General features: G+C 45.5%; 1 protein-coding gene across 12 annotated transcripts in view; it reads right to left on the minus strand.

Moving 5' to 3' along the window:
* The window catches only part of LOC114451646 (unconventional myosin-IXa-like), a 98321-nt gene that overhangs the window by 13393 nt on the left and 71267 nt on the right, over positions 1–13661 (minus strand). For all 12 annotated transcript variants that reach the window (XM_028430422.1, XM_028430420.1, XM_028430424.1 and 9 more), the window contains 10 exons: positions 5159–5280; positions 3460–3601; positions 1746–1941; positions 1466–1585; positions 1105–1180; positions 793–936; positions 671–710; positions 479–601; positions 242–322; positions 59–169 (listed from right to left, as the gene is read on the minus strand). In XM_028430422.1, coding sequence (XP_028286223.1) covers positions 59–169; positions 242–322; positions 479–601; positions 671–710; positions 793–936; positions 1105–1180; positions 1466–1585; positions 1746–1941; positions 3460–3601; positions 5159–5280 — 1155 coding nt within the window. The remainder of the gene's footprint in view (positions 1–58; positions 170–241; positions 323–478; positions 602–670; positions 711–792; positions 937–1104; positions 1181–1465; positions 1586–1745; positions 1942–3459; positions 3602–5158; positions 5281–13661) is intronic.

Consider the following 13661-nt stretch of genomic DNA (forward strand, 5'->3'; position numbering starts at 1 on the left):
AGTCACCAAAATTAGGCTAATAATATTCTGTACCGCTACGCAGATGTGAGTGGATTACCTGGAAGGTGTACTTGATGCTGTATCCCGATTGTCGGATCCGAACAGTTTCCAGCATACCTGTGTACCTCAACTGTCGAAGGACCAGACTGTCGTTGAAACGTAACGGCAGCTGAAAGCAAAAGAGAAATAGTCAGTCAGTAAGAAAGCTGCATTTCAGTGACTCCAACAGGAACTACAGTACCTTCTCAGCGTTGGATCGAATACACTTGACAAAGTACGGCTCTGACTGATCAAGAGTCTCCATCAGCTTATTGAGTGATGCCTGCACGCACAAACACAAACCAGAGACATCATAAACATAAAGTAAACGTACATTTACTGCAGCTGCTAAACACTCCTGCACACATAGTGAGCCTGCTGTCATTATTGTTGTTGTAGTTCTCTGCATTTGCCAGCAGAGGGCGACGGCAGCACCTACCTGGAACTGAGCACTGATGCTGGGCGGTTTCTTCTTCTTGTGCAGGTGAAGGAGAGACTTGGTGATGCGGTCATGGAGCGTCACACTGCTCAGGTAGCGCAGAGACTTAACGTCCAACAAGTGCTGCACACAGAGAAAAATGAAGCTGTGTCCTGTCTGATGAGAACAAACGCAGTGTGGCTGGTGTCTTACCTTAGGAAGGGCTGGTTTACTTTTGCAGTTTTTGTTTCTCCTAAAGGTGAGAGACAAAGCAGAAGTATACACAAATAAAGACCCGTTATATAAAAACGTGTGTGTGTGTGTGTGTCACTCACAGTAGGATACCCTGCGCTCTCTCCAGCAGTTTGCTGTTGTTGGAGTTGAGGAAGATCCCGTCTTCTTCCAGGGCAGGACTTCCCATAGAGGAGAGGCGACCGGACCGTGAGCTGCGGCCATTACATCCAACGCCATAGCCATCCCTACAAACAGGTGGTGAGATGGTGTTGGTCCTTAATGCAGTACTACAGCAGCAGAATGTATTTTGAGCCAGAATCATGTGATACAACATTAATAATTCAGGGAGGAATTTCGATTTCTCACTTCCTGTGAGGGAAGATTTTTAAAGAGCTGGATTTGTATCGCCTCACCTGCTGGCCTTCTCATTCAGGGCGTTGGTGCCCTGCAGATCTGACAAAGGTGTCCGCGGATTCTTCCTGGTGATGCCTGGAGAGAGGTGAGGAGAGGAAAAAAGATCCAGATCTAGATTTTTTTTACTTTTACTTCCACCTCTCCTGAATTCCCTCTGTGAAGCATAACCACCACCGCCTTCCTCTGACACAGGATTTCTACCTGCTCCCCCAGTTCACTACTTTAATCCACTCCTAACCCTCTATCATGCTTTCATCTGCCGCTGGCAGCAGGGTCTGCGAGTGTGGATCAGAGAGATTGTGTGGTTTTGGTGGTGGATAAATGCATATGGAGACCTTATGTACTTGTGTTTGTACTTACTGTATTTCTCATCTTTGCATCTTTGGAGGATCTCAAGACTCCTCTGATGAACCGGATGGTGAAGGAAACTAAAGTTGTCGACAGTTTTAACAACAGTGCAGGGAACCGCTGCATCGTTCCCTAAAAACAGAGAGGAGTGAAGCATCTTTACTTTAGTGCTTAAAGACGTAAGTGAAATGCTCCGTTATGTTCAGTGAAGATAAACTGAGCTGAGCCGTTTCATCTCATTACCTGTCTGTACTGTCATAAACTGTGGCTCTATTTGTTCGTTCGCACTCACCTGTTTTTTTGTGGGTGTGTCTGCGACCGGCCTCCCTGAACGCCACGAGCGCTCTGAAGTAAGCTCGCAGGACGGCCCAGCGGAAGGTCGCCACAGGGTCGATTCCCATCAGGCCACAGATGAAGGCGTTCTTGCTGCTCTTCAGCAAGGCCACGATGTCCGGACGCATGTGGTCAGTGTTCTTTTCCCTGAAGTCCTAAAAGACATGAACAAATGTATAAATGATCATAATAACATTTTCTCATAAACAAACATTTCTCAAGTTTTTTAAATACATTTGTCAATTTTGACATCATTATTAGTACTGAGCTTTATTCCCCAGAACGTTAAGACTAATGTAAAACCTCAGAGTATCCAAACATTTTGTGCAAATGACACTGAAGGGATGAAGGATAATACACGATGAAGTACATAAGTTACTGTTTGTGCTGCAGTTTTTATTGTTTCTTTAAGCAGTGAACACACAGTTGGCGGCAGAGTTTACGACTACTTATGGGCAAATGTTGCTGCTACAGTACGGAGACACAGTTAAAAGGAGCTTGTTAAAGTCAGCAAACAGTCAGTAAATATGTGATTAATTAGATTTGCTTTTCATCTGCCTTTCACTTCGTATTAAATATGAGGTGAAGAAAATCTCCTCGGTGAAACACATGCCCCGTGTCCTCTGCCCCATCTGTCTGTGAGGAATGAAGTATTTCAGCTGAAGCTATGATAACAGAGCCATGAACTATAAACCCCTCAACATATTCCCTCTCTGCGTATGATACAAGTCAGCTGTGTGTGTTCACTGTCGAGCCAACGTCAGGCACATTTCACGACCGCGGCTCCACAATTCACACCGAACGACTTCTTGGCTCTCGGCAGATACAGGATACTTTTTCCATGATAGCCATGATAAGCAGCTGTTATGGATTTATAACGTACAGTCAAACTACAATATGCTCGACCCGTTCCAGTCCATGTGCTTCTTATCAGCACGCAGCTGGGAGACGAACAGAGAATTAGATCTAGCTGCAAAAATAGGTCGACAGAACAACAAGGAGATCGGCTGCAGACTTTCAGAGCTCATAAAGGTTTGAGTGAGAGAAAGCATCAGAGTTTCACCACACAGACACAAGGCCTCTGTTTTACTACTAAGGTTTTAGACTTTCAGTCCAGATCTACCATCTAATAATAAATGAAAGACAGTCCTAACTGGAAGCTTCAGTTTTTATCAAAGTTTAAGGCAACACCCTGAATATTGTTTGGGTTTAACCTCCAGGGCTGCAGAGAGGAAGCAAACAACTGCAATTCCTCAACTGGCCACTTGGGGCTGGCTTCACAGAAGAGTAAAGGAAGAAACCATTGGAAGAAATGGACACTTCAGTTTCGCCTAGTATGGGTCTTTGGAAAACAGATGTTATGTTCAGGTCCACTTGACTCCACATCCTTGCCCATATTTGGATCAACTAAAAGTCAGTCAGATTCAGGTGCGGCCAAGAAGAACTGTTTTAAATTAAAGCAAGTAGTTCTCCAAATCAAAGATGCATTGTGTCCATCAGACTCAGTATGTAAATGTCTGGTTAGCTCACATCTAGCAGCAGGACTAAGAAGCTTACACTGAAGATCTCAGTTTTACTGTGACACATTTGAAAACTGTTCTAAAACCGTCCAGTTCATAGCCCCCCACAGCTCTGAACCTTCCGGATTTCACTGCTGCTTAAAAGCATCTTACCTTGACTCCATATTTGACTTTTCCAGCGTAGTGTCTGATGATGAAAGCGGGCTCCATGACAGCAGGGAACTCGATGTAGCTGTTTCCTTCATGCTGACGCTTGAACTTGTCCAGCAGGGTTTGATTGGTAGCTTGGGGGAAACTGGAAGAACAACAGTTTTATCAGGCTCGTGTTGAAGAATGAATAAAAGTCTAATTCCTTTCTTGGATTAAAACTACAGCGTCTCTTCTTTGATGTTTTCACCTTTGCTTCAAGGACACTTTACCATCCACTGCTCTGCTGGCTGGTTCTACATTCCAAAAGAGTTGTTTCATACCATCTAAACCTCCTCCTCCCTCCACCTCTGGCTGAAGTATACCCACAGGGGTCCTAAGCTTGATGCTGTTAGTGTTCCCCTCACACCACCCCCGCTCCTTTCTGCAGTAACCTAATCCATCTTTCCAGAGGCCCCAAAGCTCCACAAGCTCCACTAACTGTGAATGATGGGATCTCTAAGCATCTTTCCTTCTTCCTCAGTTATCATTTAGCATGAAGCTCCATCCTGTGGCAGCATAAACCCCAAGAGAGTCCCTGTCCCACCTTGTTTGCCCTCTGACACTAATTCTGGACCCCCATCCTTACGTATAAACAAATATAAACGCAGCATTCAGCCCCTTCCAGGCATTATTAGATCCAGATGAACCAGCTAAGTTAAATGGCAAGTAGAATGACAACTAACAGAGATAAACACGGCTGTGTGCGTACCGCCTCATGTGTCTTTATGTGAGTGCTAGAGCGGTAGAGCCTTCAATATAATTTATGGTGGAGGAAGATGCTGACCTGGAGAAGATGGTTTCACCACAGGAAGAGCGGCGAGGAACCAAAATAGAGAATGTCTTTATGTGTTTGTTAAAGCCTGGCAGGAGCTCCAGTGTTTTCTATCAATCACATTAATGAACAAAAGGCCTGCACAGAGAACTGCTTAGCTTCTTGTCTCACCAGCATCAAGCGACCAGCAACAACCAAACCCCACAAAGGACAGAGGAGCAAAGTGTGCACAGACCATCTGAAGAATAGTGCAGCTATCATCCTCATATGCAGTTCACCCAATCAATAAGCTGTCACAGCCACTAGGTGTCAAATATAATTGAATTCAGGATTAGCCTAATTACAAGGGAGAACTACATTCATAGTGTCAAACTAGCCAAATATTTCACCCACTCTTAGGTGTGCTTAAAAAAAACAGCTTGGCAGCCTCACAAATATGAAGCCTAAATATCGCAATCGCCCCCTAGTGGCTTGTTGCTGTGGAGGTAATGAGTTTATCAACACTACACTGTAAATAAACGTGGACCACATAACAGCTTCTGGATTGCCCCCTGGTGGCTGGATGCTGTATATGTCATAAAACCCACCTCCTCCTGTTTAGTGGATGAAACATGGACCAAACTAAAAATCACAACAGGCTGATTTTGAGGGATTTTTACACAACATGACATTAGCCAGTCTTTGATCCTATATATGAGTAGATGTGCCCTAAATCAACAGTGATAAACAGAACCTACAGTGAAGAAATGACTGACAAAAGATATTCCAGGAAGTGTTCACTGCTGCTAAACCACAGAGCAAATGTTAATGTATTTAATGAGATAAGTCATCATCTAACACTGATAACAGCGTTAAAGCATCAGGGTTTGAGTGACTCAGCAGGTGGCGTACTTGCACTCCTCATCCAGCAGGTGGAACAGCGCCGTGGGTTTCTTGCTGATGAGGTTGAGGCAGCCGCTGTTGTCGATGTATTCGATGTTGTGCCAGGTGATGCCCTCCGCCCGATACTCCTCCTGCAAAAAAAAAAAAAAAACATTTGTTAAATGAACCTGGTATACAAATGTCCATCAGACATTCTCTGGTTGTTGCTGAACTTCTACAGATCAATGACTGATAGGAGGCACAGCATGTTGCTGAGGATCTTTGAACGCGAGTCTGTAGAAGTTAGCATGTCCACAGACAATTATATGCAAAAAAAAGTAATAATTGTTGTCCCCATCATCCCTAAAACGTCTATAACAGCCTTTACTTCCTCACAGCTGACTGGTCTGTACCATCGCATGCAAGAGAACATGCTGTTCAGTAGCACTGGTCTACAATTAGCTAACAAACCTCCTTTTTGACTGACTTTGTGTGGCCCTGAGTATAATAAAGGAAATTACAGTTGACACATATGAATAGAAAAGTTTTGCCAACCTCCCATAGTGTCAGATCAAACAGTCAGAAAGCACCAGGCTGCATGTTAACCCTCTAAATGCAGAGTTAGCTGGTAAAAATCTATGTGCCCCCCAGGGTCCAATGACCACTGAGGTATATGACCTGTGTCCCTTTAATCCCCCTGAGGGAAAAAACAAGCAAGGACAGAATGACTCTGGGCGAGTTGTGGTGAAAAGTAAAAGCAGAGGCGCCGCTTAGAGCTACACGGACGACATTCTGAGAAAGACATGTAAACAATTGCCCACAGGGGAGCACGCCTGCTCAGCAAAACGCTGCGAGTCAGCACCAGCGAGGCAGCGAAGAAAAGGAGTTGGTTTCAGGTTAATCAATAAGAATAATGATTAAAGGGCTCATGGCAGCCCCGAGATGCCGCAGTGTTCTGATGACGGAAAGAACAGACGCCGGCTAATTGTGCTATTATTAGACCTCGCCTGCATGGATAAACTGCAGGGCCACTACAGACAGTGCTGTTTCCTCCTGGAGACTGGGACATCTTTGGAAATGATTTCACAGAATCGACAGACTGTGAACTTTGTAGGTAAGTGTGGCTGTAAAAATAATTAAAATAGTGATGTTTGAGTTCATAATCCTTCTTGCTTTAATTCTGCTGTTTTCATTGAGGTCATTTAGGTAAAAACATGAGCCCACAGTGTCTAAAATGTAAAAAACACCCAAGATCCAGAGGGTTTAAATCTGTATGCGTGCATCTCGATTTCTACATTTTTGGGCAAGTCCTCATGTTTCCTGCGTGTATTTTTGAACCAGCATTGTATAATAAGGGAAAAATGTGGAACATTATCAGCTGGATCACATTGTGCCCAATTATTATTAAACTGAGACAGCCATAAAAAATATGTACAGCAGTGCTGGAACATACACGTCTGCTCTCTCCTTCTCTTCCAGGCCTGTTGAATCACACACCAAGCATTCAGAGCATGTGGCGTGTTTGGTTTTATTCAGAGGTTGCACCGGATCAAGAAAAATGAAAACAGAGCTGTTAAAAAAAAAGAGCGTGTGCTTTTGTTTAAACCTCATCAAGCAGAGCGCTCAGCGACGGCTGACACAGCTCATCTGGAGAACTTTGTTGTGTCTGTGAGAGAGTTTGCAAGCACATGTGTTGACTCAGAGAGAGACAATTAGATGCAGACACTCTGATCAAGAGATAAACACACACAGCAATCAGCCATTTTACTGCATACACACACAAGTGTAAACAGCCTGGCCCGGTAGACGGAGGCCTGCAGAGCTGTGACTCAGTGTGCAGAGCATGTGGTTCAGCTACAGGTCGACTAAACGACGGATGACAGAAAGGCCTAAAAACAGCTGCTTTAGGTTTGGTTTCATTTTCTGCATGAACGTAATAATGCAAGTCCAGATCAGACACCAGTTTAGGCTGAGGACTGCCAGGGACTGTCAGCGCAGTAAAACTTGTTTAACTTAAAGCCGGATTTACACCAGGAGCGGAACGGAAGCGGTGCATTTTTGTTGTGTCTCTAGAGCTGCATCAGTCCCCACCAGACATGTTTCTGAAGCGTAGCACATGTTTCAAGCTCCTGCGAGATTCAGAGCCTCACGTAGTGATCCTGCCTGTTTACCTGATGGTACATGCACCAGACTGGGTTACAGAGCAGTTACTGAACCCTCTGTGTGCTCCATCAACACACACACAGGGCAGCTTCTCACCTTCCACTGAGAACAGCTGCTGCCTTTTCCTTTCTGATGTTGTCCGTATAAACAGCACGTTATATCATAAAATGAATCTCTCCTTGAACATGGCTGGGTTTCTCTGTCAGTTGCCGCCCCCTGCAGTCCAAGCAGCAAAAAACGGCACTTTCTAAGAGAGAACGGTGCATGTTTGTATTTTGTATTTACGGCACATTTAATGGCGTCGCTTTTCTGTCACTCCCAGCTTGCCATATTGCTACGCTTCTGTTATGCAGCCAGTGTAAATCCAGCTCAGGGAACACCAGTCCTCGGCCTGATGTCTGGTTTTGTCAGTGAAGACAATAACGCTGCACTAATCCTTCACTAAAGACTTGTTTATTCCACCTTTGCTCACTTTTTAAATGAGCATATTGATTCTTGACACACACCAAATACTACCTCTAAGCACTTCAAATGTCTTTGATAAAAGGCATCCTGAGCAGCCCTTAGCTGCTTCAGAAGCACAAAGTTAGCACAAGTTATACGACTAACAGAGCACCTGTACAATCTGAAGCCTGCACAGATACATAGTGTGTTTGTAGGCCACGTCAGTATCTTGGGTATGACCCCTTAAAATGTCCGCTGACCCCTCTAACAAGTATCAAACTCTGAACATGAATACTAAATCTAATAAAAGCCCTAAAGCCTCCTGCTGGGCCGCGCTGTGGTCGATGAGGTTGGTCAGGATTTGTGGCCATCCCTCCATCCATTACTCATCTCTGTCTGTTCTCTGCTACCTAACACAGTGCAGCATTCAAGCAAACTGAACTGTGTTTGGCTGAACGCCTCTGTGTGGAGGTGAGGGAGGCAAATATGTGTGTGTGTTTCACTCCTTCTGTCTCTATGTCTTTATATTTCTCCCTCAGCGTCTGTCCTTCTTATTATGACAGCAGAGTGTTTTTACAGAGCACACAGGAGGAGCAGGGCTGCTGCAATGAAAGCTGGAGCGAGCTGCAGGTAGGACTGAGACATCCCGCTGTATGTGGAGGTTGCTGAGTAGCATGGTTGGACAGAAAATCTGCTGCTCGATCAGTCTGTTGTTATAATAAAGAGTTCATGTAATGAAGTGGCCGTTAGGGATGAAGGGATGTCATTTAGAGAAGCTCCTGACACTCGCTGAAAGCTGCTGGGATGATCTCAGCAGCAGGAAGGAGGACTTCGTCTGATGAATGTGTCCACGTGTCCACATGTTTTGTATCTCAGTCAAGTCATATCTCACGAGTTAAACACGACACCGTGTTTGCTTTAGGCGGTGGCTGTCATGTGTTTTCTCACTTTGATACACCGGCCTCACACAGAAAAGAAATCAAGCACCAAACTGGCACGTTGAGTGTAAACACTGGACCTGAAGAGTCACACACACCCTCCTCCATCCAGCTGAGGGCTGTGATGGGTGCAGCGCTGTTAGCTTTGGCTGCTGTTCGGAAGGTAAACACTGGCTGTTGATAAGACCAAGTGATTGGTTGGAAGGGAGCGTAACCCTCCAGAGGTAGGAGAGGAGGAAAATCCCCCTGATGAATGCTCATATTCACCTTTTAAATTCAGCCTGACAGAAAGCAATAGCTTTTACCATAAAACACAGACCTAATGTATTTTGAAACAGTGCAGACACAAAGACACTACAAATCAAATCAAGTGAAGGATGGGAAGAAGAAAAATAAAATGGATAATATTCCTGCTCCCACTCCGTCCATACCTTCAGGCTCAGACTCGAAGCCCATGCAGAAGTGTCAAAACGTGTAGTTCACACAGCAACCACTGGGGGCTGGCTCCAGCAGCGAGTCATTTCCCATAGACTCTCATGTAAAAATGGCCGACTACACAGCAGAAACGAACATGTTTACAGCCTGGTACAAAAACCACTCTGGATGTTTTTTTACAACTCACTCGTTTTAATTATATCGGACTTAAAATCACACATAATTATGGGCGTTGCCGCTTGAGCAACAGACGGTTGCTGTATCACAGCACGAGTTTCCTGCTTCCACGATCTCCCGCCCCCCTAAACTCTGCTCATGCTTCCTCTTTGTCCATATTTGGAGTTTTGGCGGACGTGGCGCTGCCAACATGGTGGCGGTCAGAGCGTCCTGGAGCCTCCCACCGAGCCTCAAAACGGCTCTTCAGAAACAAACGGGTGACGTCACGGAAGCTCTGTCCATAGTTTTTACTGTCAATGCTTTTTATACATGTAAGATCGGGTGATAGTGACACCTAGTGGTATCACTGAGCGTTAGCTGCTATTGTACTATTTGTTCATTAATTTGAATGTAAATTTATTATGAGTGTGAACCTTAACTATGAGGAGGACTGGTTTTGACCAAGAGCCATGCTGATGACGTACGATAACGGACCAGCGAGACACCCCGTATCTTCTAAATTTGAGCGGCAGCCAATCAGAGGTCAGCATGTACAGCTCAAGACAAAGCCGAAGTCTCTGTGTGACGTCAAATGTGAACTGCACAACTTAATTCAAACAAACACAAATCAGTGGAGATTTGGCAACACTGGATTAGGAAGCTGTGCCAGCCGGGGCCCCCCGACAGCTCCACCACCCCCTGGGCTGTTGTCCTGTAAAATAAACCCACGGCCTGCAGATAGCCGAGAGTTCGGAGGACCCCGGTGATTAAAGGATAATAAACGTGAACTCTGCCGAAACAATACTGGGCCCCGTCCTGTGAGAGCGAGTGTCTCAGCAGCACTTTGACACTTATTAGTTGAACAGAACACAGGAACAAACCTTAAACAGAGATATTCATCAAGGAGCACCTGCTGCCATAAAAAGCCGTTAGCTCCTCCTCATCCTGAAACAATCATCAGCTCCAGCGCTCAAATTCTTAACTGTCAGTTATACACCTGTTTGTAAGAGCTCACTGTCTCCTGTGTGTGTCTGTGTGTGTGTGGCCTGAGGCCTAACAGTCAGAAACAGATAACAGGGCCATGAACGCATGCTGATTGGCAGTCAGTCATCTCTATCCAGGGTGAACGGACATTACGGCACTTGTTTACTGACACACTGCGCTCTTTTTCTCTCCTCTCCTTGTTAAGCTGTAGGCGATGGGCCCGCCTGCTAAGTTGCCACAGCCTATCAGCGTTCAGCAGGAGGGAGACGAGAGCTGACAGCTGCTGTGAAACAGTCCAGCTCATTATCTGAAGATATCGGTCTGTTTCTTTTCCCCTCTCAGTTCTCTCTCGCCGGTTCTGTGGATGTAATGTGGATAAAAAAAAAACAGGCACAGAATATTAAGTGGTTTGGCAGTTGGTATCTGAGCAAATGAGCTTAATGAATACATAATATAGCTGGACAGGGATTAGTGGGAGATTGGGTAGTTATGATGCTGCAGATGACGTCTTTTTTTTTAAAGAGCACAAACAGTAAACAAACGGAGCCAGAAACAACACAAGCTGCTGGTGCTAGCAGCACTTCGCTGTCAGGACACAGGCAGCTCTGTTTGACTCCTGCACTCTAACCCAGCCTGTCAGCCTGGTCAGCACTTTTCCTCTGACCTTTTCTTTAATGGATGTGTGTGCTAACGTTAACACAGACTGTAAAATAACAGAGGACGAGGCTATCCAGCAGAAAGCACGAGTGGAGGTTCAAACCTGGAAGAGGACAAAGGCTGATGCTGTATGACCACATGCAGAGAGAAACATGATCAATAACCCGGATTGACACTGTCCAAAGAGGAAACACAACAAGCCTCTACCATCACAGCCACAACAGGCGGCCATTCCTTCCACAGTCCCTGTAGTTTGGACACATGTGCATCTTGAGGAAAACTTTGTGGTTTGAATTAAAATACACAACAAAACCATGAAAAGCTCACAAATCTGCACCACCGGGCTCTACAACATCCTCTGCTTTCTGGTTTTATTGTGAAAATTCTCCCTTTAATGCGGTGGACAGATTTTTCTACTGAAGAACGAGAACACACAATCTCTTCCACACCCTCTATTCCCTGCTGCTTCTTAAAGAGGACATGCACTGCTTTGACACATCAAAGTTTGTTTTCACCACATTCAGAGGAAAGCCATTTGTTTTCATCAGCATGATGTATGAGGCGAACAAATGCAAAAAGGAAGCAAGGAGGCTCCAAAAACATGAACATGAAGAATAATATGACGCCAATGTAAAAAACAAACGTCACCAGGCGTAAGAGCACGGCGGAGCAGATCATGTTTGGCAGTAACATCGTCATAGTTACACAAAACGCAATGATGTGTTATCAGCAGCTGCACAATAATCATTGTGTGACGAGGAGAGGAGAGGAGAGGAGAGGAGAGGAGAGGAGAGGAGAGGAGAGGAGAGGAGAGGAGAGGTTTGGTTTGGTTTTCAAAGTCCTTTTAATGACCACTTACCAAAACTAACAAAATTTCAACATGTGAGTAAAGAACAAATACAAAAATTTTCAGGGTACACAATCAATCCTGACCAACACAAATGAAACAACTCTCAAATCATAACTTAAAGGTTAACTCCCCGTTTTCTGCCACAGCACACAGCACCCCTCCCACAGTCCATACATGTACGAAGTCCTGCAGCTTGTCTAGTGTTTTGTGAAAGGTGTACTCCACCCGAAGGCGAGATTTTAGCAGTCCTTCAAAAACTGGCACTACATCCACACACCCAGAATCCTGGGTTTTGTTCCTGCGTGTCAGCCAGATAGCCAACTTTGCACACCCAGATACAAAATTCACCAATGTACACACAGATTTCAACAATGCCTGATATTTTGGGCCAAAAATAAATAAATCAAAAGAAAACCTCATCTCAAACCCCCGAAACAGCCTTTTCACCAACTCAAAGAGTGGTCCTAGCCTGGGACACTCTACAAACAAATGTGCGAGAGTTTCAGTTTGCATGCAAAAGACACACTCTAATCCCACCCCAGGGTCCATGTGCGCTCTGTATCTGTTCGTAGCTATTGCACCATGTATAACCCTCCATTGGAGATCTGCTGTTCGCTTCTCAATGGGCGGCTTATACAGGGACCGCCAGCTGCCCTTCGGGGAAGCATCTGGGCCAAAGAACTCAGTCCACCTCGACTCCCTGACTTCCGAGAGGGACTGGAGATGGAGAACTTTCACACAGGTTGTGTACAGATCCTTTTTCCCTGCATCCTTGAACTTGTCCAGGTGTGGTGTTTTAAAAGACAGCAACCGACCCCCCTCCTCCTGCCACTCCCCCACTGCAGGAGAAACAGACAGAGCAGGGAAGCCGTACTCACTGCCTTCGCTCCATTGCTCACACAGGGTAGAGTCTCTTACAAAAAGTCTTAAAGGGGGTGGAAGAGCCTCACAGACCTCCACCACCACCCTGTTGAACAGACGAACAGAGGTGAGTTTACTCGTCTCTCTCAGAACGTCCACCGGTAAAGCAGTCAGCTTCATTAAATGACCTACTTTAGTGCAACCGGCACTTCTGAGGTTAGCCCGCAGGCTAGCAGATTCCAGGGATAAAGTCTTTAAAAAAGCACTGCAAAACAGTGGCTCTTCAAAAACCCACATGCCCGGAGTCTCACTTCTTGCACGTTGAAATTTAAAAATCCTCCAGGACTGCAGTACAGAGCTGTAGAATGGTGTAAGTCCAGATAAGTCAAGAACCTCGCTCTGTATAAGGAAAAGTTGTTTATCGTAATCCAGCCGGCCAGCTCTTCTCATGAGGAGCCGAGCTGTGTCTAACCAGCTCGGACCACTGTTGTAGAGGATCTGTTGCGCTGTCTGTAGTCTGAAGGCAGCAATTTTAGACTGAATGTCAATTAGACCTTGCCCACCCTCGGCTACAGGTAGGTATAAAACTGCTGCCTGAATCCAGTGCTTTCCAGACCAGAAAAAGTCCAGGATTATCCTCTGGATGTCCTCTATGAAGCCCCTCGGCGGTGTCAGAGGGATGAGTTTGTGCCAGAGAGTCGAGGCAACCAAGTTATTAACAACCAGGACTCTCCCCCTATAAGACAGCTGAGGTAGCAACCATTTCCATTTAGACAACCGAGCGCACACTTTATCCCTGATTCCCTCCCAATTCTTAGCTTTAAAGCCCTCAGTGCCTAAAAACACTCCCAACACCTTCAACCCCTCCCTCTTCCAATTGAGACCTCCTGGTAGAAAGGGCACTGCCTGATCCCTCCACTGGCCTAACAGGAGAGCCTCACTTTTACCCCAGTTCACCCGTGCAGAGGATGCCTTCTCATAAAGGAGCAGGGCATCTTGCAGACGACGAACATCCTCCTGACTAGACACAAAGACGTTCACATCA

This window comes from Parambassis ranga, chromosome 19 (assembly GCF_900634625.1).
Source record: "Parambassis ranga chromosome 19, fParRan2.1, whole genome shotgun sequence".
Taxonomy (NCBI): Eukaryota; Metazoa; Chordata; class Actinopteri; family Ambassidae; genus Parambassis; species Parambassis ranga.